The sequence below is a fragment of the Aethalodelphis obliquidens genome, unplaced genomic scaffold, assembly GCF_003676395.1.
Source record: "Aethalodelphis obliquidens isolate GAN/ISIS:26980383/991018 unplaced genomic scaffold, ASM367639v1 scaffold13, whole genome shotgun sequence".
Taxonomy (NCBI): Eukaryota; Metazoa; Chordata; class Mammalia; order Artiodactyla; family Delphinidae; genus Aethalodelphis; species Aethalodelphis obliquidens.
Window position 1 is genome coordinate 30,416,338 of NW_020837957.1, and position 26,753 is coordinate 30,443,090.

General features: G+C 40.8%; 1 protein-coding gene across 4 annotated transcripts in view; it reads right to left on the reverse strand.

Annotated features, from left to right (window-relative positions):
• The window catches only part of ALG14 (ALG14 UDP-N-acetylglucosaminyltransferase subunit), a 104,608-nt gene that overhangs the window by 57,346 nt on the left and 20,509 nt on the right, over positions 1 to 26,753 (reverse strand). For all 4 annotated transcript variants that reach the window (XM_027114399.1, XM_027114396.1, XM_027114397.1 and 1 more), the window contains exon 3: positions 4,610 to 4,741. In XM_027114399.1, the coding sequence (XP_026970200.1) occupies positions 4,610 to 4,741 (132 nt within the window). The remainder of the gene's footprint in view (positions 1 to 4,609; positions 4,742 to 26,753) is intronic.

Genomic DNA, 26,753 nt, shown 5'->3' on the forward strand with positions numbered 1-26,753 from the left:
AAAAAAAAAAAAAATTCTATGTTGACAAATATACATGACACTTAATTTTGAAATATATACTATTATTATTATTCAATTAGATCAGGCTTTGTTAAATCTACTAAAGCAGATACTTAATTTGATCTGTTGGGATCTATTTAAATTTTACACTCTTATTTAGAGGGAGTGATGCTTAATGTAATTTATTTTAAAAGTAATTTATTAACTGATTCTTTTTTTTTTTTTTTTTTGCGGTATGCAGGCCTCTCACTGTTGTGGCCTCTCCCATTGTGGAGCACAGGCTCCGGACGTGCAGGCTCAGCGGCCATGGCTCACAGGCCCAGCTGCTCCGTGGCACGTGGGATCTTCCCGGACCAGGGCACGAACCTGTGTCCCCTACATCGGCAGGCGGACTCTCAACCACTGCGCCACCAGGGAAGCCCTATTAACTGATTCTTAATTAGCCTGAATGAATGAACACATCTTCCATGGTGAGCCAGAAATGGTGGCATACAGTCCAGTGGTTAAGGCCTTGGGTTTTGGAATCAGAAAGACCTGGATGCTAGACCTAGCTCTGTTATTTACTGATTGTGCATACACTCTAGGCAAGTAACTTCCTGTCTCACAAAGCCTCACTTCCCTCCTCCATTAAATGTGCATAACAGTACTACCCACCTCATATAGCATGAATGCCAGTACTTAGGACTAGGTCTGGTACATGTAAGTGTGCTCAATAAATGTTAGCTAGTACATACTGGATGGAATTTCCATTTAAAAAACATTGAAATGTTCTATTATTCAGCATTTGCTCTGAAACAACAAGGAAAGTGACTTTATTTATATTTTATAGATGACAAAATGAGGCACAGAGACAGTTGAATGGAGAACAGACTTACCGGCCCAGGTGCATACAGTTAAAGAGAAGCAGAAAGTCACCTGGTTGTTCAGACAACTCAAGTAATTTAAAGTCTGATGGTACTATAGTTTCTAAAAATGTTTTTTTTTTTTTTTTAAGAAGTAAAGAAGAAATTTTGATGAAAATCATAAGAAAGCTAAGGATGCACAAAAACAGACATATGGATCAATGGAACAGAATAGAGCCCCCAGAAATAAACGCAGGCACCTATGGTCAATTAATTTTTGACAAAGGAGGCAAGAACATACAATGGAGAAAAGACAGTCCCTACAGCAAGTGGTATTGGGAAAGCTGGACAGCTGCAGGTAAATCAATGAAGTTAGAACACACCGTCATACCATACATAAAAATAAACTCAAAATGGCTTAAAGACTTAAATATAAGACATGATACCATAAAGCTCCTAGAAAATAACATAGGGAAAACATTCTCTGACATAAATTGTAGCAATGTTTTCTTAGGTCAGTCTCCCAAGGCAATAGAAATAAAAGCAAAAATAAACAAATGGGACCCAATCAAACTTATAGGCCTTTGCACAGCAAAGGAAACCATAAACAAAACAAAAAGACAATCTACATACTGGGAGAAAATATTCACAAACAATGCGACCGACAAGGGCTTAATTTCAAAAATATACAAACAGCTCATATACAAAAAAACAAACAACCCAGTCAAAAAGAATGAGAAGATCTAAAGAGACAATCCTCCAAGGAAGACATACAGATGGCCAACAGGTACATGAAAAGATGCTCAACACGGCTAATTACCAGAGAAATGCAAATCAAAACTCACACTAGTCAGAATGGCCATCGTCAAAAAGTCTACAAATAATAAATGCTGGATAGGGTGTGGAGAAAAGGGAACCCTCCTACACTGTTGGTGGGAAAACAGTAAGGAGGTTCCTTAAAAAACTAAAAATAGAGTTGCCATATGATCCAGCAATTCCACTCCTGGGCATATATCCAGAAAAGACGAAAACTTTAATTTGAAAAGATACATGCACCCCAATGTTCATAGCAGCGCTATGTATGATAGCCAAGATGTGGAAGCAATGTAAGTGTCCATCAACAGATGAATGGATAAAGAAGATGTGGCATATATATACAACGGAATATTGCTCAGCCATAAAAAAGAATGAAATAATGCCATTTGCAGCATCATGAATAGACCTAGAGATTATCACATACTAAGTGAAGTAAGTCAGACAGAGAAAGACAAATACCATATGATATCACTTATTTGTGGAATCTAAAAAAATGATACAAATGAACTTACTTACAAAATAGAAACAGACTCACAGACATAGAAAACAATCTTATGGTTACCAAAGGGGAAGGGAGGGGGGGAAGGATAAATTAGTTTGGGGTTAACAGATACAAACTACTATATATAAAACAGATGAACAACAAGGTCCTACTGTATAGCACAGGGAACTATATTCAATATCTTGTAATAACCTATAATGGAAAAGAATCTGAAAAAGAATATATACATATGTATAACTGAATCACTTTGCTGTATACCTGAAACTAACACAACACTATAAATCAACTATACTTCAATTTAAAAAAGGCAAAAATATTCAAAAAGAAAAATGAAATTAGTGCCATTTACAATTTTAAAAAAAGAAAGCCAAGGATGAATACAGGAGAGATCTGCATGTTGTTCTTAACCATTAACTTTGTGTGTGTGTATAAGGGAATTTCATTACGTGGGAGTTCATTTTGTGAAGCCAGCCACATCAAAGCAACTGACTGGATAATGTTCAGGTTTGAAATAATTTTGAAGACTCAGTTTAAAACAGAAATAAGTATTTCACATTTCCCCCCTTTTCCCTTTTTATTCCTTTAGAAACATAATAGTCTTTTTTTTCCCTTCCACTCTTTATAGGCAAATTTATGGCACTCATAAAATTTTAGACTAAGTTTGAAGGAAACTGAGAGGACATCTGGTCCAATCCTTTTGTTTTAAGGTAGAGAATGATGCCCAGAAGGGAACTAAAATAAAATAAAAGCCAAAGTGAGCCTGGGACCAAGTGTCTTAATGCCCCATCGGTTACTCTTCCTACTACAAGGGTATCAAAATACTTAGGCAGGGCCGTCACCAGAGCTCCTCCATGTCCACAGCAGACATCAGCCATCATGTCACTACTTCCTTCTCACCTTCACACCTTAGAGTCCCAAAGTCACCACATTCAACATGGCTGCTGCCACTGACAGTGGTCATGCCCCCAGTGATTTAGTAAATGTAAACCCCAAATTTCCAGCTAAAAATGTGAAGACTTTTTTTCTTCCTTCCATTTTGTCTCTTAAGTTTCAAAAATAATTAAATCTTTAAGAGTAGTAATGATCTTTTAGGAAAACATCTGAGTTCCACACTCTTAAAATGTGGTTGGAGACTGTGAGATAAACTTATTCTGTCAAAAATTTAAAAATAAATATAAGCAAAATTAATCTATGGTGATAGAAATCACCAGAAAGTGGCTGCTTGGGAAGGAGCAGGTGGGGTGATGGAAATGTTCTATATCTTGATAGAGATGTGGCCAAACTATATACTTAAGATCTATGCGTTTCACTGTTTGTAAATTATAGCTTTTAAAAACAATCTAAAATATTCACGTAGACAATTCAGATTTTTAAATTCTCATCCAAGGGAGGGACCTGAATTGCAATCCAGCTGGTGAAAGGCAATGACCAAACTGATAGAGATCTTTCAAAATCATGGTAGCTAAAGGCATTTTTGTTCAATTATTCATGAGAATAACATCCACTGTGCCAGAACTCATGTATATGGAAAGCAAATAAAGGGTTTCTTTAAGGCTATGCAGATTAATGGATTCTGCCTTAAACAGGAATGAGAGCATTATTTAAGTACTGTGTATACTACTGTGATAACATATCTGCTGATCTGCATTGCCTACTGAAGTGCATTTAGCATTTAGTAATAGAACTTCATCCTAAAGACCACAGAGAACTTAAGACTTTTATAGATAAGGAAGGTAAGGTTTAATACAGTGCACTAAAGCCTTCACATTTCTATTTTCTGTACTACTTTCCTATAAAAACTTGAGTGTGTATGACATTCTGCCCACTGCATAGCATTTTCTGGTAACAGAGCTTTTTGTTTTTGTTTCTGTTTTTTTGTGCCTACTAGATTGCTAACTTAAAAAAAAAATTCATTGGGGTATAATTGATTTACAATGTTGTGTTAGTTGTTGTGTTAGTTTCAGGTGTAGAGCAAAGTGTATCAGTTATACAAATACACATATCCACTTTTTTAGATTCTTTTCCCATACAGGCCATTACAGAGTATTGGTAACAGAGTTTTGGCAAAATAAAAAGAGTACTGAAAAGGAATAAAAAAAACTGGCTCTTCTCTGGCTGACAGGCAAGCACATGACGTTGGCTTAGAAACCACAGGTGGCTAGCAGCACAAATTGCTTAAAGATAGTGCTGGGTTAGTCCCTATTGCCATGAGACAGAGGGGAGAAAAGGGCAAGTTTAGAGTTCAAGTTATAGCTAGAAATGGAAGACAAATTTCCCACCCCTTTGAGCAAAGTGCATTGAAATAAATTTTAGCACATGTTAGTAAAAGGTCTGGTATAGTATCTGGCACGCTGACGAATGGAAGCTGTTCAAGAAAACAATATGTCCTGTTACTAATGAAGGATCCACAGGAGAGTGACCTTCTCTCGCCTCCGATGCTCATACGTACCAAATCTGGCTTCACTCGGTGAGTCAGGGGGAAGGAGAGCCACATAGAGTACAAGGTGGTGAGTACCGTGGACAGCCAGGACTGCTGGACCTCCCGGCTTCTGGGAATGCGGTGAATATAGTATTCGGTAAACTAGAAGGAAAGAGTGAAAATGCAAATCAACTGGGCCAGTGACGCTGAAGTTAAACATAGAAACAGTTAACATTTGTACAAACAGGAAATGCTCTCTCAATTTTAATTTTCATTGGAAATATTTTTAAACTAAGTTATAAAGCCTTTTTCATGCTTTATACAACACACATCACTGGGTTATGACAAAAAGTTCCTGAATATGATTCAAGATGTTAAAAGTCAGTGTTGACAATAAGCTGGGGGAAATTTTCTATAAAATATGTTTCAGGCAAAGACCTTAACATACTTATATACAAAGAGTCCTTACAAATCAGTATAAGTAACCTAGTATCAAGATGGGCAAAGGAGATGGACAGACAATTCCAAACAGAAGAAACACAAACAGCCAATACGCATTTGAAAAGATTGTTAACAATTAAACACAAAAGAAAGCAATGAGTCATTTTTCACCTACCTAGCTGGTAGAGACTGTGGATACTCAGCGTTTTTGAGGATGTAAGGAAATAGACATTTACATTCCCTGGGCAAATACATTAGAACAACTTTTGGGGAGGGCAATTTAGGAATATCTATCAGAATTTTAAGTGTGTCTACTTGTGATCCAGCATTACTGCTACCAGAAATACATCCCACAGATTTACCCACATGCTATCTACTTTATCACTGTTTGTATTTGTGGAAATTGGAAACAGCCCAAATATCCTCCAACAGGGATTGGAGGAGTCCATACAATAAAATATATGGAGACACATGAACAAATGACATAGATTTATATGAACAGATATGGAAGATGTGCCCAGATAAGTTGTTAAAGTGAATATACACGTTGCAGGACAGTATGTTTAATATGATCCAGCGTGTATTAACAAATCACACAGCTGTGTGTGTTTGTATACACAATGGTACACATATCAGTATTTGCATGAAGAAAATCTGGAACTGTTTGCCACAAACTGTATATGATGTGGAAGGGATTACACAGGGAACTGAATACCAGAAGGTGAGAATCGCTGGGAGTTCCTTGCAGCCTGGCTACCACAAACGTTGAGTCAGAGAGTAAAGGACTAAATACCTAATACAGTCCTCTCCCCATCCCCCCACCTTTGGCCTTGAGGAACAATATGCTCCTAGAGAAAAGAACAGAAAAACCTTTTCCTAAACTAGTGCAAGACACAAAACTACTGGTCCTAAGTTTTTTCAAATTTAGAAAAAGGTGTGAGATTGTGTGTGGAGGCTTCTGTTATGCTCCAGGAGGGCATCTGTGTAGCTCCTATAAAGATGAAAACGAGGGCTTCCCTGGTGGCACAGTGGTTGAGAGTCCGCCTGCCGATGCAGGGGACACGGGTTCGTGCCCCGGTCCAGGAAGATCCCACAAGCCACGGAGCGGCTAGGCCCGTGAGCCATGGCCGCTGAGCCTGCGCATCCGGAGCCTGTGCATCCGGAGCCTGTGCTCCGCAATGGGAGAGGCCACAACAGTGAGAGGCCCGCGTACCGCAGAAAAAGAAAACACGAAAATGGGCTGCACACGTGACCACTCTGTTTCACATATGATGGACAGTCCCTCTTCCTTCCATACTACACCAGTGGGGAAAGAAAGATCTGGACTCAATATGTTATCCACTATTTTTATTTATTTATTAATCATTTATTGTATCAATGGTTTTTTTTCTTCCAAAGGATTAAGGTACTAAATGTTCAACTAGAAAATAATACTGAATACTTCCCAAACTATAGACCATACAAGGGGCAGTATCCAAATGGGGGCAAACTTGTAAGGAATCTTGTTGGAAGTTTGTGCTTGCCTCATTTGTGGAGATTATTAATTTAAAAACATGTAATGGGTAAAACAGTACTGAAACTGAGCCCCCCTAACACTGAGTTTCCTTACTGAGCTTATGATTAATCTCTCTATCCAAATCTTTATTCCCTTTCTTGTCCCCTCTGACCTCTGTGCTGTGCTAACTGAACACTTATCCACCACAGTCAGATGACTAAAATTGCTGTTGTCCATAACATCGTTAATGCACTAAAATTGCTATTATATATATCATCATTAACACACAAATCCAGGTTGGTTCTCCAGGGCAAGATGAGCTGACAGACCCGTGAGCCACGGACCACCTGGTCTGAGCCTCAAAAACCAGAACATCCGGACTCCCGAAAACTATGATGAAGAAACGTCACAAGATGATTAATCCCAGCCTTTGTTCATCCCTTTAAAAAAAAAAAAATCCCTAACTCAAAGACCAAGTGGGAGTGGATCTGAGGCTTGTCTCCCACACTCTTGCTTGGCCCCTTGCAATAAACCCTTACTTTGCTGCAAACTCTTGGCTGTCAGAGTTTGGCCTTCTGCACTGTGGGTACAGTGGGTACCAGGGTACCAGGTACAGTGGGTACCAGGCCTTGCTTGGTTTCAGCACTAGAGAGCCAAAATGCCTCATCAGAAACCTTCTGGATCAGAAGTATTTCGAACAGGTAATACAGGACATATACCGTATAGTACATAATATCCACCGCTGAAGTTTGGAGAAGTAACCAAACACATTAACATTTCTATAGCAAAACACGAACATTCACACTAAGTGGGATAAAGACTATACTCCTCGTGCCAATTCAAACCAGGTTTTACTGTCAAATAAACTTGTGACAAACTTGGAACTTTTTTTTCCTCCCTCAGTTTTCCGAGCTTTCTAGGATTTCAGATCAGAGATTGTGGACCTGTACTACAAAATACATTTGACTCCAATAAGATGTCAGTATTATTATAGTGAAAATAACCCAGTACGGTCTCATTATAAAGGATTTTTCAGTGTTACTTCAAAAATTTGAGGCCTGATCTTAATATCTGTAATATTTTCTTTAAAAAACCATGGGTGTCTACCATGTCCCTTGAATCTTTTAAAGCTGTGAGCATATAACTTTAAAAAAATTTTTATTTTATTGAAGTTTAGTTGATTTACAATGTTGTGTTAATTTCTGCTGTAGAGCAAAGTGATTCAGTTATACATATTCTCTTTCATATTCTTTTCCATTATGGTTTATCACAGGATACTAAATGTAGCTCCCTGTTCTATATAGTAGGACTTGTTGTTTATCCATTCTACATATAACACTTTGAATCAGCTAATCCCAAACTGCCAATCCATCCCTCTCCCCTCCCCCTCCCCCCTTGGCAACCACAAATCTGTTCTCTATATCTGAGTCTTTTTCGTAGATACGTTCATTTGTGTCATATTTTAGATTCCATATATAAGTGATATCATATGGTATTTGTCTCTTTCTGACTTACTTCACTTAGTATAATAATCTCTATGTTGCTGCAAAGGGCATTATTTCATTCTTTTTTTTACGGCTGAGTAGCATTCCATTGTATATATATACACACCACATCTTCTTTGCTTATAGCTATGTAAAGAAGCAATGAACAGTATTTTTGGGTATTTTTAGTGTCCTGAGGGGCTGGAAGGGGTGGTCAGCCTGACTCTGGCTCTGGAAGCCCAGCTCCCCTGACTCCATCTGAGCTCCAGAGAGGCAAACACAAAAGCCTGGTAGGGCCTACGCAAGGGTCTGGAGACAGCTCTCTTAGACTTGGACGTGGAAGAAAAGACTACATCTCGTCCCGGGGAGCAGCCTGAGGAAGCAGAGAAAGTGGGTTCTAGAAGTCTCCAGTCCAGTCCCAGAAGGATGGAAACTAGTGGAGGCATGTTCTGGGGTGCGACCTGAGGGTCCTCCTAGATGGAGACTAGAAAAACAGGCCTGAGGGTGAGCAAACAAGGTAGTGACTGAAGAGTGATGATCTGTCTTCTGACTTCTGGCTGCACCATGGAAGGAGCCCAGCCTCAGCCTTCAGATCAGATGCTAGGCTGGGGAGGGGAGTCTTGGTTCCACTTGCGGGCTGGAGCTAACTGAGCCAATGACCTCATGCATACAGTGACCCACCACCCAGTTTACACAGGATGGTCCCAGTTTATGTCTGTAGTCCTGGCATAATTATTAATAGTGCTCCCTTCTGCTCTCAGAAGTATCCCACTTTAAATGATAAAGTATATGGTTACCCACAGGGTGGGCAAGGAGTAGGTTCTTCCTAGTGATAGGGAAGGAAATTTACTCAGAATAGCCCAAGGCAAGGTGATGCAAGAATCTACATTACCATCAAGGACAAGAGTCTAAGTGGTAGCTGGGAAGAAATCCAAGCTGGAAGTCCTACCAGTGAGATAAACAGGAAAACAGAGAGTTGGTGACCAGCATGGGGAAATGCGGGTGGTGAGGACCGAGCCAGGCAAGGGGTCAGAACCATGACCCTGACTGGCAGGAGACCAGGGACGGGGGGCAGGGTCCATATGGTACCCCTCTCTGGCTTATGGCTCTACGCTAGAGAGGCCTATACCTCCAAACCCCATCTAAGTCTTCGCCACATTATGTCGTTTTGATAATAAGTTCAGGGAACTGGAAATGCTACCAAAAAAGAGACTTCTCTCCAAATCCAAGCCTCTTCCCACCCATTCCCCCACCAGATCAGTTCTCAGAGGTACCTTACCCGACTGACCTTTCTAAATAACCCTGCTCTTCCCACCTGTACAGACACTCCTCTCTCCTCCATCACCAAGCTTGCTTTTTGTTTTAAAATTACTCTATTTCCTCTACTGGCATATTATATGTTTATTTACTGATACCTCCACGAGAATATAACTTACCTGAGAATGCCAGGAACTTTGATCGTTGCAATCTCAGTGCTTGTAAGAGTATTTGGTTTACAGTTGGTGCGCAATATATATTTATTGAATAAATGATTCAATATGTTTTTGCATATTAATATAAAATAACTCAATCTTCCTGTCACCTACCTGAGATGTTCTTAGACTGGGAATGCAGAAAGGACACAAAGGAGGTAATTTCACAGTGCTTAACCTGGGGCCTTATTTGTAAGGTCCACTCAATAAATGGGTTGAACTGAACGGATGGAATTCCTGGGGCAAGAGGGAAAATGCCAGAGCAAAGCAGGGTATTGAGAGTTTATAAACAGCCAGAGTCAGGAGGCACCAAACCCTAAGGGGAGATGAGAAGGAACCAAAGACAAACGCGCCCTCCCCATCAATGTGTCCTAGATACACAGCCTAGAGGGCCTCAAGGAACTTCTCAGCCCTTGTGGGTCCTCTCCCCAGAAAATCAGTCCAAGAGAGAAGACTGTCCTGAGGCTTTGAGGTCTGAGCACAAAGGGAAAGGGAGTCTGCTAGGTTAACACGACCAGAGCCTTCCACTGTACACCTAAAACTTCTTGAAAACTTCTATGCCCACTGGGTCTGTATTAAACCTGCTATGCGGGGGTGCAGTCAGGCGGATGGAAACCTGGGGCCACCTTGATAGGGACAGAGCCCTCAGAAGAGCTATGCCTGATACACAGAAGTGGGTGCTAGGGTATCTGATGTCCTGTATCACCTAGAAGAAATACTGAGAACCAGGCCATGACAAAACCTTAAGAGAGTTTTTATTACTTTATATAGTTTTAGAAGGTAATCAAATATATAAAGAAGTCAGTGAAGAAAAATTATCAATGGAATGCTTGTATTTTGGTCTTCTCCAGGCCCAACATTTGGTTTCAGAGTGGCCACATGACCCAAGCAGGGTCAGTCTTTTCCTGGATTCTTATAGAGACCCAGGGAAAGCTCTTCCTTCTACAAATACTGTGGGCTGCTAAACTGGCCCTCAATAATCCATTCTACTGGGGCAAGAAATACATACTTGTTTTGGTATGCCTCTATTCACTAGGCTTTTCTGTAACAACTCAAAACTGAACTATCATATTTGCCAAATTTTTGAAATTTTTGAAACCAAATTTTGGGTCTGGTGATGGGGGTCAGGGGGTAAAATGATGGACGAAACATCCTTTGTGTCCTGCATCCCATAAATAGGACATAAAAGAGGGTCAGGGGCAGTTTCCTCAAGGCAGAGGTACAGACTAATAAAAACAGTATGCCTATAAAAACTGTCCCCATGTTTCCTTCTTCCAAAACCTCTACACACACTCCTACCTACCCATCTATTCCCAACATCCCTGCTACTCTCATGGTCCAAGCCACCACCACCTCTCACTGTGACTATTGCAATTGCCTCTCAAGTCATCTCTGCTTCTCTTGCTCCCCTTCATTTTATTCTTTACAGAATCTCCAGAGCGATCTTTTTATAATGTACAGCAGATCTTTCTTTCTCCCGCTTAAAACCCTCCAAAGGCTCACCACTGCACTTGGGATAAGATCCAGGTTTCTTACAACTGCCTCCAAGGTCCCATGTAGTCTGGCGCTGGCTTATGTCTCTAGCCGCTCCCTGCTCACTCCCTCCAACCACACGGGTCTTCTTTCTGCTGTTTGAATGTGTCAGACTCATTCCTTCCTGAGGGCCTTTTCTGCTCATTCTGAGCTGTCTGCCCTGCTCCCAGACTGTCTCATAGGAAGCTCCTTCCTACAAGTCAGCTCTCGCTTCAACATTATCTCCTCAGAGAGGATGCAGTTCTCCCCAACCATCCCCTACCCCCAAAACATGGTTGCCCTCCACCGCACTGTCTCATTTTACCATCTTCACAGCAATTTATTGGTAACTCAAATTAACTTGCTCATTTATAGTTTGTCTGATTGCTGTCTGCCTCTCTCCCCAGAACGTAAGCTCCGTGAGAGGAAAGGACTTCATCTCGCTGCCTGCTGTGATCCTGATGCGCAGAATGGTGTTTCACACGTCATGGGTGCTCATCCCTACTCGCTGAATAGATCAATGACTGTCATTACAGTTTCTAGAAGTTCAGTCTGTCGTCTATGCTGGGGAAGATGCGAACTCCTTATCTCATAATATCTCAGGAATGTAAGAGACCAATTAATCGAAACTTCTCACTTCACAGGTGAGGCATCTGAACCTTCCCGCGGGGACAGAGCCAGCAAGTGGAAGAGCTAGGACCTGAACCCAGGCTTTCCACGTGTCCTGAAATAGGCTGCTGACTCACCTTCATGAAGGCTGTTCCTGATGCCTGTGCCTCCCTGCTGAGAAGCCTGCCCCCTCCAACACACAGTGAGTTGAGCCAGCTTCCTCTGGAGCTGTGCTTCCGGCTGCCTGTGGTTTCTGTGATAGCCAACCACCCATCCTGACCCATTTCCTTTCCCTTCTCTGCTTTGTAACTCACCAGCCCTATAGCTCACAGCCTTCAACCCCGAGTGTGCTGTGTCTCTACCTGCTCTATGGGAATTGGGCCGCTGGCCTCCTCTCACCTCTCTGTGCTTTGTGCCCTGCTCTGCGCTATAGGTTTGGCACCGCTCCCCCGCCTACCACTGTCACCAATGACTCCCTCCTCTGCCCGCAAGCCTCTCTGTGGAAAAAAAACCAGAAAAAAAAAGGGGGGGGGCTTAGAAATCTTCAGACTTTTCTGTTGAAGCTTAGGCCCCCAAGTCCCTTCTGGTAAGTTCTGTTGTTTTGCTGTTGCTCCTACCTGGCAGCCGACTGGGAAAGTATGCTTTAGTTGAGTCCTTGCTTTCTGTGCAGGTCAATGTGTATACCCTGCAGTATGTGCACATCTTGCAACGTGATCCAGTCTGTTTCACACAATTGGCAGTCACATAAAAGAGAAGAAAGACTCTTTCTCTCTTATTCTCTCTCCACCATGTAGTTAATGAAACATCCTTTCTGTCTATCTATACAAGCTTCCTAATTAAGAAGTGGCAGGGACCGTGTCCTACATTACTGTGTATGCCCACAGAGCCTCCCAGCGTTCCCCACACGTACTTGATGGATGCATAACCAAACCCACAGTGGCAAGACAGACAGCAAAGGTAGACTGTCTAAGAGTAAAAAAAAATAATGTGGAGAAATGGATTTTTTTCAAGCTTCTAGTTTGTCTGGAATTATGTGAAACACTGAGTTAAATGCTAATAGTATATGACAACTTGTAACTTTCACAGTATCTTTCAGAATTACATCACTGCTGAAAACCACAGACATATCTGGCCTTAGATTTGTGACAAACTAAATAGAAGTTTATAGTGATTCAGATGGAAATAATTCCACCAAGGAATCCAAATGGCATCATAAACCACAACAGAGCAGGTCAAGTGGTCTATGAAGTCATTCTCTGCTGTTACCACACACTGAAACATACAATACATTTATTATTTAGTGAATGCCACGCTGTTGCAGAATCTTGGAAACAAGACAAAATGAAAATGGTAAAATTTCATTCAACCAAAAATGGTTTCAGTTTTCCTTCATAACTGCTTTTTTAAAAATAATGAAAAGTACAATATATAGTACAAGCATGCTAGATGATTCACCCAATCATTCTGAAATCAAGATGACCATAATTTACCACCCAAAAACAGTCTTTATATGCATGTCCTTCAAGAACTTGGTAGCTGCCCACTTCAACGTAGGTGATGACGAGGTACCATGAAGTGTCTTGGGATGAACGAGCCGTGGGTTCCAGGCTGGGTCCTGCTCAGATAACCAGCTCTGTCACCTTGGGTGAGTTAGCCGCTCTGGACCTCAAGTCTCTCACTGTGAAGCAAGGAGGCCTGGCTGAGATCAGAGATCCTCCACTAGCCATCATGACCCCACTACTGGTTCTCAAGCCTGTCTTGTCAGAGACAGGCTTCCTTTTACCTTTAAAATGGTATGAAATTTAAAGACCGCTGTTCCAGGCCTGCCTCACGACTTGGGGCCACTCCTCACTTTACCTTGAGAAGCTCTTCCTTGCCTGGAGGTCTCAGGCTTCAGGGAAATAAAAAAGAAGTTTGTTCTTGAAACACTTAGGGGAGTCTGGCACAAAAGATTTCTAAAGTCCTTCATAATGAATATTAGTATTCCTCTTTCCAGCCTTTTATCGCCCCTTTCTTTTGTAAGAAATAATCCAATTTTTCCTTTGGGTAACTCACCCTTGCTCACCTTCTCAGCCAGATGGTTTTGGTGGGATTTCAGCCCCTGTCTCCTTAACCCCTAACCTGTAGCTCCAAGAGTAGGACTGGAATGGCTTAAGCACCATGGAACAACACTCATCTGTGGCTATGATGATTTGCTGAAAGATGTGAATATAACCCAGTTGGAGACCATCAGGCAGGAGACATTTTCTGGGATTTCTGGGAAAAAGAAGCTTCACCTCTCCCTCTCCTACATGCTGTAAGAGAGCTTCTTCTTCCTTAGACCTTTAGTGCAAAGATATGAAGCCAGGAGGCGCTAATGCTTTTTGCTGCCCTGAGGGAAGAGCCTGGAGCTGCTGGAGGCAGCACCGGGGAGCCTGACGGGAGGATGCTGCAGAGGATAGAGCAGACACACCACTATCCTTGGTGGCCTCCCTGGGCAGCTGGACCAAGTCTTGCCAGAAACAACACTGAATTTTTCCCATTTCGTTAAGTCAAAAAATGCTCTTTATTGTTCAAGCCAGTTTTGAGTTTAGTTTTACGTCACTTGCAGTTGAAATACCCTTCCTTTTAGCTTTAAAATGGTATTAATTATTTATTTTAAAAATATTATTTACTTATCTGGCTGCACCGGGTCTTAGTTGTGGCACGCGGGATTGCCACACGCAGGATCTTTAGTTGCGGCACACGGGCTCTTAGTTGCGGCATGCGGGATCTAGTTCCCAGACCAGGGATTGAACCCAGGCCCCCTGCAATTGGGAGCGTGAAGTCTTAACCCCTGGACCACCAGGGAAGTCCCTAAAAATGGTATGAATTTAAAGACTGCTTTCCTCTTCTTAAAAAGGAAAAGATATTAAAATCATAGATGCAACAAGTCTTTACAGTGCTGGCTATTAGAACTGTATTCTTCATTGTGAGCACAGATATACTCCCAAGAGCACCTACCAGGTGACAGAAACTGGGCTAGGAGCACAAGGGTAAATAAGACGTTTATAAAGAACTCACTGCAGTCTGGTAGGACAACACAGGACAACAAATAATTGCAATCAGAGAGACTGATACGATAAGAGACATCATTATTAAATATAATGTTAGCACCAAGTAAGAAATGATGAATTATACTTTGATAAACCCAGTCAGGCTCTATAGAAGAGATACTTTATCTAACTTGGAAGAATATGACATTTACCAGGTATAGCAGAGGAAGAAAAAGGGTTCTTCTGGCGTGTTCACAGCAGAGAGACATGAAATGGCATGGAATTATCTGGGGAACTATATTTTGGCATGTAAAGAGGACAGAGCAGCAGAAAATGGAGCTGGAGAGGTAGGGCCTTCAAAGCCATGCTAAAGAGTATGTACTCAAATCTAAAGGCAAAGAGGAGTTACTGAAGGATGTTAAAAAAGGAGAGTACTGTAGTCAGATCTGCTTTCAAGAAATACCACTCTGGCAGTTACGAACAGAATAGACAGAAGGGTGGCAACTCAACCAGAGGAGGAAAATCATTTGAGAGATCACTGAAACATGCCAGGGGAATGACGTTGAAGGCCTGAAGCAGGGGTCCCCAACCCCCGGGCCACGGACCGGTGCTAGTCTGTGGCCTGTTAGGAACCGGGCCGCACAGCAGGAGGTGAGTGGGCCGCTCCCGTCGCTCGCCTTACCGCCTGAGCCATCTGCCCCCACCCGCCCCCCGCGGAAAAAGTGTCTTCCACGAAACTGGTCCCTGGTGCCAGAAAGATTGGGGACTGCTGGCCTAAAGGATACTTACAACACTAAGCTGAAGGACTGGAGAGGGCAAACAGCGGGGAGCAGAGATTTAAGGAGGCTGGGGAGCTTGGGGTGACTCTCAGGTTTTTAGGGGAGTGAATGGTAAAAGGGGCAACAGACTGAGAGCATATCGTTATTCACTGTGGTTCAGTTTTGAGCATAATTTTGTGAGTCAGTGAAACACTCTCTAAGTACAAAATATATCCATATTAGAGAATATGTACAGGTAATTGTCAGGTTGAAATGGGATAGACAGGGGTTTGTACTGGGAACTTAGGCAATGAATTCACTTGGCAGGTGGGCAGACAGAGCAAGACAACTGGGAATCTCAGAAAAGGCAGTGTTGGGAAATCTAGATTCCAGGCAGGCGCTGACAGGTCCCAGGGTGGCCTGGTCTGGAGCAGCAGCCTCGCTTGTCTTTGACAAGTCCGACTTGACAACCAGTTGTGGGATCAAGGATGCTAGCTGAGGATCCCTGATCTCAGCCAGGCCTCCTTGTTTCACAGTGAGAGACTTAGGTCCAGAGAGGCTAACTCGCCCAAGGTGACAGAGCTGGTTATCTGAGCAGGACCCAGCCTGGAACCTTCATCACAGGTCACTTCATGGCACTTCACCCTCTACCATGATTCGAGCATCTTTCACATCCTTGAAGGACAAGTGAACACCCTCTGCACCCGCTATTCCACTTATGCTTCCTTCTAGCACTCAGCTCATTGGTCAATCCTGACTAAAACCACCACCAGTCATCCTCACTACTTGTAGCGCTCAGAATTATGTTGTCCCTGGAAGGATTGTAACTACTGGCTCCAGAATTATTTCTTGGAGCTTAAAGGCTAAAAGAGACCAAAAAAATCTCCATTTGTGCAAAAGGAAGGATCAAAGGAAACAGGCCACATCCTGATTTTGTGACAACAACAAAAAAGAAATTATTGTATGTACAACAAAAAAGAAATTATTGTATGTTTGGGCCCATAAGTTTTCATTTTAAAAATACGCTATTTATGGAAATGTTTAAATTCAAACATTGGTTATTAGAATGTCTTTAATTAGCTTTAAAAGAGAAACAATAGCACCATATTGCAAAATGTTACTAGCTCTGCATGTTGTAAGAATCCCATACAAATTTCACTGGCACAGGGAAAATGGTCAAATTACCTTAAAGCTGAAATAACTGCAAGACATTATTCACAGCTATTTCAATACCATCAATTCAGAATCTGATTCAAAGAAAGTTTAACCTAACATGCCTTTGTTGTAGAGATGGAGGATGGGAAAACTAAGATTTGGGAAGGAATTTAAGAGATTAAGCTACTTAAAATACTTTAGAACCATATATAACATCTATCTGAAAATAATCATTTATTCACTGAAACAGCCACATCACAGGATCTCTATGTGCAATAAATTTCAAATACTTTCTATTTTTCACACATCTAGAATGATCATCTTCCAAATTAGAGATTTTTTTTTTACTTTTACCTATAACTGAATATAGTTAAGGTCCATTATAAAGAGGAAAAGTGCATATATACATTAGTCACACACTAAAAAGGTAAAAATGTTAAACTATAAGTTGTTATACACAATTTAGAAACTGAAACAAAACCCCACAACTGCAATTACATAGTTCACAAACTTATTTCTTCTAGAATTGCTTGGGAATTATGAAAGAGAGATACCAAATGCATTAGCATTCGATTCAGAAGTCTCAGCAGTTAAACACAGTCTTAGTTCACTGTGTGAAGTGAGCAGCCCACCTGGTGGAAAATAGCAGGTGTTGTTAAATGGAAGCGCATCATGCTAATTTCAGAAGTACTGACAGATAAACCCTGCAATCACGAAACTGTCACTGAATCATACATACATATGGGCTAAAAGATGAAACCAAAAGATCTTTATTTATTAAAGTAAAAGAAAAACTAATATGCTTCCAAAACATAATTATATAATTATACTAGTCCCAAAATATTAGTGCTGATGATATGTGGGTTATTTAGAAAATTATTACTTCCACTGGGGCTTTTATCTCTTCTCAGCTTTGTTTCTTCAAAAAAACAAACAAAAAAACTTGCATTGTTTTCTAATTATAACTTAGAAAACACAGAAAATGTTCAAACAAAACCAAAAATGAACCACTATTCATAACTCAAAATGATCCCTATACCCTCTCTGTATAACCTTAAAAGATAGTCAGATCACTTAAATCCTTTCTGCAACTGAAAACACTCTAAGATGGTCTCAGGTTTCTACAATTGAAATAATTTCTCCTCTTGTAATTTAACCAACTGCTTTCCCAATCTCCTGCCACTCCCTCCTCTGCATTCAAAGCAGCACTGCCTTTTCTCTCTCGAGGCCTGTTGAACATGGCTGTCTTCACACTGGAACTCCCTTCACTGCCATCCTGAGAAATCCCCTTGCTGCTCTCTTGGGCTGGCGCCCAGATTCTGGGACTGGAGTCTTCCTCCTTCTTGGGTTTCCCTTGTTTTGGTGGAGCACATCCTCTGTGAAAGGGTATATGGGGAATCCGTTTGAGGACATTTCTCCACTGTCATTCTGAATGTCATTAGAACCCCCTTTCTGGATGTTTTTGGAATTCTTCTCTTTATCACTAGTTCTGAAATAGTATGATGATATATCTTATTGTGACTACAGTTTAACTAGGCTGGGGATAGTCCTTTAGTTTGAAGGTTATGTCCTTCCAGTGCTGGGAACTCTGCTTCGGTCTTCACTTGTTTTAAAAAAATTTTTCCCATGTCCTTGTTCTTTTTAGATAGTACACCGCCAAAATCCAGTTTAATTATTTAATTTTCTTACGTTTCCTCTATTGTTTTTATTTTTGGTTCTGATTTACAACAGAGCTCTTGTATATGATCTTCCAATTTTTTTTTATTCCTATAGTTACAATTTTAATAGCCAAAGGTCTTTCTTATTCTGTGAGGATTTAAAAAGAATAGATCTCATTTTTTTTTTTAAGACACAATGTCCTCTCATTTCTCTGAGGATACTGCTTTCCTTTAATACCCATCCCCCAGCCCCACACATTCCTTTTCTCAAAGTTCCTTTCCCTGTTTTGCTTTCTCTTATGAATGGGACTTTCCTCCAATGGCTGGTAGTCTGTGGATGCCGGTTCAAACCAGTAGTTCTCAAGGAAGAGGGGGAGATTTCTCCCCCCAAGGACATTTGGCAAGGACGGGAGACATTTTTGGTCACCCGTCACATTTTTGGGAGTGAGGGGGTGGGAAAGGGATGGGTGTTACTGGCCTCTAGTGGTAGAGGCCAGGGATGCTGCTAAACATCCCACAGTGCAGAGGACGGCTTTCCAATGAGATTTATGTGGCCCAAAAAGTCAACAGTACCGAGTCTGAGAAACCCTGGTTCCTATTAAAGAATGAGGCACTAGAAGGAAGACAGAAGCTCTGTGTGCTGGGTAGAACTTGTCAAGTAAAGGATAAAAATAGTCAGGACTTGACCACTTCATTGGGGGAAATCCCAACTGTTGGAATCTATAGTTCTCTTCTCCTGAGCAAAGCATTTGCTTCAAAGCTGATCTTTCATCCCCTACCTGGGGTAAATACATGAACTGATTGGAAAGGAGACCTTAGTGGTGTGTGTTGTGGAGACAGGCGTAGTTACTTACATTCCTTAAACCCTAGGTTTTCAGAGCAATGTCTTACCCCATTCATAATTTGGCTTGTTGTTCCTAAAGCCAAAACCTCTTTATTCAACTTTTCCAGTGGGTAAATCTTGGGTTTTCTATCAGCGTAGGGCAGAGGGGCTGGGAACCTAACTGGTCTACAGGCAGACTTCAACCAAAAGGCTTCTTTTCAGCCCCACCGTGCATTCCAGGCTCCAGAGGTACCTGGTGCCTTTATTATTTTTTAGTCACTAGCACTGCCCAGTAACACTTTTATTAATTAATTCCTAAGGTTTCCAGTGTTCATGCTTTTGCCTCTCCAATTGCAACAAAAAACTTCACACAAAGGGCACTTCCTTTCCTTACTTCTTCATAAAACGTAGCCCAAATTCTGCATATAGAAACTACTCAATCAATATCCACTTCTGATTTTCAAGAAGGATTTTACTTTTGGGAAGGCTTCTAGGGAGCTGTTCTACCTGTCTCGAACAAAGAAGAGCATATAAAACAAATACACCAGTACTACAACCTCAGCAAGGTGTTTGATGAATAAAGTCTTTAAATAAAAACACTCTCTACGTGGAAAGACTGCTAGAAAGCCATATAGAGCCTTTTCAAACTCAAGAAAGGAAAATCAACCCTAGCAAGGATATATGATGTTTCTAAAAAAAGAATTGGAGACAATCTCTCCTCATCTTCCCCAAGCCAGATTTGTCTGTGATATATCAGCCCATTCTAAAGCTCAGCCCTGGGCTTCCCTGGTGGCACAGTGGTTGAGAGTCCGCCTGCCGATGCAGGGGACACGAGTTCGTACCCCGGTCCGGGAAGATCCCACATGCAGCAGAGCGGCTGGGCCCGTGAGCCATGGCCGCTGAGCCTGCGCGTCCGGAGCCTGTGCTCCGCAACGGGAGAAGCCACAACAGTGAGAGGCCCGCGTACCGCAAAACCAAAACGAAAACAAAAAAAATAAATAAATAAAGTTCAGCCCTACCCCCCTCTACTGAGAAGTAATGCAGGTCCCAACAGTGCAATGTTTAGCAGTGCACTGCCACCTCGTGGCAGCACGAGGGAATAACAGCGACATGGGCTGAGGAGGCAGCAGAGTCCAATAACAGAAGTCCTTCAACACCTGGAAGGATTTTCTAGGATGTTTCTGGAGCTTGAAGGACCTTTTGGGGTTGGAAGACGGGAAGAGAGGGAGAGCAAGGGAGGGGAGAGAAAAAAGGGAGACAGAGTACAAGTACACAGGACTTAGGAAATGGTTTTAAACTAGCAAAGGGAGGGCCTGGGCACACCCTTTGAATCCCAGGTTGCATCCAGGTTCCTCCAGCCAATGCAGAGGCTGTTGATTCGCTTGGATGGTATGAAATATTATTTGTAAAGACACTTGGAGACTAGGATACTCCACTGACAGATTTCCCGGGGTCAGTGATGGCAACTCCAAAGTTCTGCTTGATTTCTCTCTTTTCTTCGCATCTCATATCCAATCTGTCAGGAAATTGTTAACTCTACTTTCAAAAAAAATCCAGAATCCAACCATTTCCCCCTATTCCTTATCCCTAGTGGTGTAAGCTACACTACCTCTTGCTTGGATTGCTTCAACCAGCTCCAAACTGGTCTCCTTGGTTTCACTCTCGAACCCTACAGTCTATTTGCGACACAACAACCAGAGTGATCCGTTTAAAACAGCAGTAAGGCCGCTCCTCCGAGCAAAACCTTCCAACAGCTCCGTTTTCATTTTTTTTTTCTTATTAGTCATCCATTTTATACACATCAGTGTATATATGTCAATCCCAATCTCCCAATTCATCACACCCCCACCCCCACCCCCCGCCGCTTTCCCCCCTTGGTTTCCATACGTTTGTTCTCTGCATCTGTGTCTCAATTTCTGCCCTGCAAACCAGTTCATCTGTACCATTTTTCTAGATTCCACATACACGCGTTAATATACGATATTTGTTTTTCTCTTTCTGACTTACTTCACTCTGTATGGCCATCTCTAGATGCATCCACGTCTCTACAGATGACCCAATTTCGTTCCTTTTTATGGCTAATATTCCACTGTATATATATATACCACAACTTCTTTATCCATTCGTCTGTTGATGGGCATTTGGGTTGTTTCCATGACCTGGCTATTGTAAATAGTGCTGCAATGAACATTGGGGTGCATGTGTCTTTCTGAATTATAGTTTTCTCTGGGTATATGCCCAGTACTGGGATTGCTGGATCATATGGTAATTCTATTTTTAGTTTTTTAAGGAACCTCCATACCATTCTCCATAGTGGCTGTATCAATTTACATTCCCACCAACAGTGCAAGACGGTTCCCTTTTCTCCACACCCTCTCCAGCATTTGTTGTTTGTAGATTTTCTGACGATGCCCATTCTAACTAGCGTGAGGTGAACCTCACTGTAGTTTTGATTTGCATTTCTCTAATAATTAGTGATGTTGAGCAAATTTCACGCACTTCTTGGCCATCTGTATGTCTTTGTTGGAGAAATGTCTATTTAGGTCTTCTGCCCATTTTTGAATTGGGTTGTTTTTTTTTTTAATATTGAGCTGCATGAGCTGTTTATATATTTTGGAGATTAATCCTTTGTCCGATGACTCATTTGCAAATATTCTCTCCCATTCTGGGGGTTGTCTTTTCATCTTGTTTATGATTTCCTTTGCTGTGCAAAAGCTCTGAAGTTTCATTAGGTCCCATTTGTTTATTTTTGTTCTTATTTCCATTACTCTAGGAGGTGGATCAAAAAAGATTTTGCTGTGATTTATGTCAAAGAGTGTTCTTCCTATGTTTTCCTCTAAGAGCTTTATAGTGCCTGGTCTTACATTTAGATCTCTAATCCATTTTGAGTTTATTTTTGTGTATGGTGTTAGGGAGTGTTCTAATTTCATTCTTTTATATGTAGCTGTCCAGTTTTCCCAGCACCGCTTATTAAAGAGACTGTGTTTTCTCCACTGTATATCTTCGCCTCCTTTGTCATAGATTAGTTGACCATGTGTGTGGGTTTATCTCTGGGCTTTCTATCCTGTTCCATTGATGTATATTTCTGTTTTTGTGCCCATACCATATTGTCTTGATTACTGTCACTTTGTAGTATAGTCTAAAGTCAGGGAGCCTGATTCCTCCAGCTCCATTTTTTTCCCTCAAGACTGCTTTGGCTATTCAGGGTCTTTTGTGTCTCCATTCAAATTTTAAGATTTTTTGTTCTAGTTCTCTAAAAAATGCCATTGGTAATTTGATAGGGATTGCATTGAATCTGTAGATTGCTTTAGGTAGTATAGTCATTTTCACAATATTGATTTTTCCAATCCAAGAACATGGTATATATCTCCATCTGTTGGGATAATCTTTAATTTCTTTCAGCAGTGTCTTAGTTTTCTGTATACAGGTCTTCTGTCTCCCTAGGTAGGTTTATTCCTAGGTAGTTTATTCTTTTTGTTGCAATGGTAAATGGGAGTGTTTCCTTAATTTCTCTTTCAGATTTTTCATCATTAATGTACAGGAATGCAAGAGATTTCTGTGCATTAATTTTGTATCCTGCAACTTTACCAAATTCATTGATTAGCTCTAGTAGTTTTCTGGTGGCATCTGTAGGATTCTCTATGTATAGTATCATGTCATCTGCAAACAGTGACAGTTTTACTTCTTCTTTTCCAATTTGGATTCCTTTTATTTCTTTTTCTTCTCTGACTGCCATGGCTAGGACTTCCAAAACTATGTTGAATAATAGTGGTGAGAGTGGACATCCTTGTCTTGTTCCTGATCTTAGAGGAAATGCTTTCAGTTTTTCACCATTGAGAATGATGTTTGCTGTGGGTTTGTCATACATGGCCTTTATTATGTTGAGGTAGGTTCCCTCTATGCCCACTTTCCGGAGAGTTTTTATCATAAATGGGTGTTGAATTCTGTCAAAAGCTTCTTCTGCATCTACTGAGATGATCATATGGTGTTTATTCTTTAATTTGTTAATATGGTGTATCGCATTGATTGATTTGCATATATTGAAGAATCCTTGCATCCCTGGGATAAATCCCACTTGATCATGGTGTATGATCCTTTTAATGTGTTGTTGGATTCTGTTTGCTAGTATTTTGTTGAGGATTTTTGCATCTATATTCATCAGTGATTTGGGTCTGTATTTTTCTTTTTTTGTAGTATCTTTGTCTGCTTTTGGTATCAGGATGATGTTGGCCTCATAGAATGAGTTTGGGAGTGTTCCTTTCTCTGCAATTTTTTGGAAGAGTTTGAGAAGGATGGGTGTTAGCTCTTCTCTAAATGTTTGATAGAATTCACCTGTGAAGCCATCTGGTCTTGGAGTTTTGTTTGTTGGAAGATTTTTAATCACAGGTTTCATTACTTGTGATTGGTCTGTTCATATTTTCTATTTCTTCCTGGTTCAGTCTTGGAAGGTTATACCTTTCTAAGAATGTGTCCATTTCTTCCAGGTTGTCCATTTTATTGGCATAGAGTTGCTTGTAGTAATCTCTTAGGATACTTTTTATTTCTGTGGTGTCTGTTGTTACTTCTCCTTTTTCATTTCTAATTTTATTGATTTGAGTCCTCTCCCGCTTTTTCTTGATGAGTCTGGCTAATGGTTTATGAAATTTGTTTATCTTCTCAAAGAACCAGATTTTAGTGTTACTGATCTTTGCTATTGTTTTCTTTCTATTTCATTTATTTCTGCTCTGATCTTTATGATTTCTTTCGTTCTGCTAACTTTGGGTTTTGTTTGTTCTTCTTTCTCTAGTTCCTTTAGGTGTAACGTTAGATTGTTTATTTGAGGTTTTTCTTGTTCCTTGAGGTAGGCTTGTATAGCTATAAACTTCCCTCTTAGAACTGCTTTTGGTGCATTCCATTGGTCTTGGATCGTCGTGTTTTCATTGTCATTTGTCTCTAGGTATTTTTTGATTTCCTCTGATTTCTTCAGTGATCTCTTGGTTATTTAGTAATGTATTGTTTTGCCTCCATGTGTTTGTGTTTTTTACGTTTTTTTCCCTGTAATTCATTTCTAATCTCATAGCCTTGTGGTCAGAAAAGATGCGTGATATGATTTCAATTTTCTTAAATTTACTGAGGCTTGATTTGTGACCCAAAATGTGATCTATCCTGGAGAATGTTCTGTGCGCACTTGAGAAGAAATTCTAAACTAATCTGCTGATTTTGGATGGAATGTCCTATAAATATCAATTAAATCTATCTGGTCTATTGTGTCATTTAAAGCTTCTGTTTCCTTATTAATTTTCTCTCTGGATGATCTGTCCATTGGTGTAAGTGAGATGTTAAAGTCCCCCACTATTACTGTGTTACTGTCGATTTCCTCTTTTAGAGCTGTTAGCAGTTGCCTTATGTATTGAGGTGCTCCTATGTTGGGTGCATATATATTTATAATTGTTATATCTTCTTGGATTGATCCCTTGATCATTACGTAGTATCCTTCCTTGTCTCTTATAACATTCTTTATTTTAAAGTCTATTTTATCAGATATGAGTATTGCTACTCTAGCTTTCTTTTGATTTCCATTTGCATGGAATATCTTTTCCAGCCCTTCACTTTCAGTCTGTATGTGTCCCTAGGTCTGAAGTGGGTCTCTTGTAGACAGCATATATATGGGTCTTGTTCTTGTATTCATTCAGCGAGCCTGTGTCTTTTGGTTGGAGCATTTAATCCATTCACGTTTAAGGTAATTATTGATATGTATGTTCCTATTTTCATTTCCTTGATTGTTTTGGGGTTTATTTTGTTTTTTATTTAAAGAGAGAGAGAGAAGTATGTAGTGGTTTTTTTTTTTTTTTTTAGGTGTTGGGGGTAGGAGTTTATTAATTAATTTATTTATTTTTGCTGTGTTGGGTCTTCGTTTCTGTGCGAGGGCTTTCTCTAGTTGTGGCAAGCGGGGGCCACTCTTCATCGTGGTGTGTGGGCCTCTCACTATCGCGGCCTCTCTTGCTGCGGAGCACAGGCTCCAGACGCGCAGGCTCAGTAGTTGTGGCTCACGGGCCTAGTTGCTCCATGGCATGTGGGATCCTCCCAGACCAGGGCTCGAACCCGTGTCCCCTGCATTAGCAGGCAGATTCTCAACCACTGCACCACCAGGGAAGCCCTTGGGTTTGTTTTTGTAGGTCCTTTTCTTCTCTTGTGTTTCCCACTTAGAGAAGTTCCTTTAACATTTGTTGTAGAGCTGGTTTGGTGGTGGTGAATTCTCTTAGCTTTCGCTTGTCTGTAAAGCTTTTGATTTCTCCATCAAATCTGAATGAGATCCTTGCTGGGTAGAGTAATCTTGGTTGTAGGTTCTTCCCTTTCATCACTTTAAGTATATCATGCCACTCCCTTCTGGCTTGTAGAGTTTCTGCTGAGAAATCAGCTGTTAACCTTATGGGAGTTCCCTTGTATGTTATTTGTCATTTTTCCCTTGCTGCTTTCAATAATTTTTCTTTGTCTTTAATTTTTGCCAACTTGATTACTATGTGTCTCAGTGTGGTTCTCCTTGGGTTTATCCTGTATGGGACTCTCTGCATTTCCTGGACCTGGGTGGCTATTTGCTTTCCCATGTTAGGGAAGTTTTTGACTATAATCTCTTCAAATATTTTCTCGGGTCCTTTCTCTCTCTCTTCTCCTTCTGGGACCCCTATAATGTGAATGTTGTTGCATTTAATGTTGTCCCAGAGGTCTCTTAGGCTGTCTTCATTGCTTTTCATTCTTTTTTCTTTATTCTGTTCTGCAGCAGGGAATTCCACCATTCTGTCTTCCAGGTCACTTATCCGTTCTTCTGCCTCAGTTATTCTGCTATTGGTTCTTTCTAGTGTAGTTTTCATTTCAGTTATTGTATTGTTCATCTCTGTTTGTTTGTTCTTTAATTCTTCAAGATCTTTCTTAAATATTTCTTGCATCTTCTTGATCTTTGCCTCCATTCTTTTTTCTGAGGTCCTGGATCCTCTTCACTATCATTATTCTGAATTCTTTTTCTGGAATGTTGCCTATCTCCATTTCACTTAATTGTTTCTCTGGGGTTTTATCTTGTTCCTTCATCTGGTACATAGCCCTCTGCCTTTTCATCTTGTCTATCTTTCTGTGAATGTGGTTTTTGTTCCACAGGCTGCAGGATTGTAGTTCTTCTTGCTTCTGCTGTCTACCCTCCCTCCCAGTGTTTAATATTTAAGGGATCTTTTCTCATGATCTTTTCTTATAGTTACTGGCATATAAGAACATTACTAATCTTTGCATATTCCGTTCACATGACACCTTCCTGAACGTCTCTTATTTGATAGTCTTTAAGTTGAATTTGTTTCGAGATATACTTTACAGAATATGTGACTTTATTTCTTCTTTTTCAATACTTACACCTCTTATTTCATCTTAGGTGGAGGGTCGAATGAAAAAATCGATGACTAATGCCAGGTATTCTTGGTTTACGTTCTGATTCTAGGGAGAAAGAATGCCTCAAATGGAGATTGGCTTTTGCCTCCAAACACACGTTTTCATATTAAGGAAATCATTTTAAATGTTAGTATAACAGGTTATTTGCGCAATGCAGTGTTTTAGGACGATAAATATGGGCAGTCATGAATATGAACGTGACACCGACAAGAAGGCGAGAGACCAAAGCAACTGCAGCACATGTAGGGTTTGCATATAACATGCATTCAGTATTACTGGCCCGAGCAAATTACTGAAAAATATGAATAGAGCACATGGAAGGTTTTATTTAGGTTTTATTTTT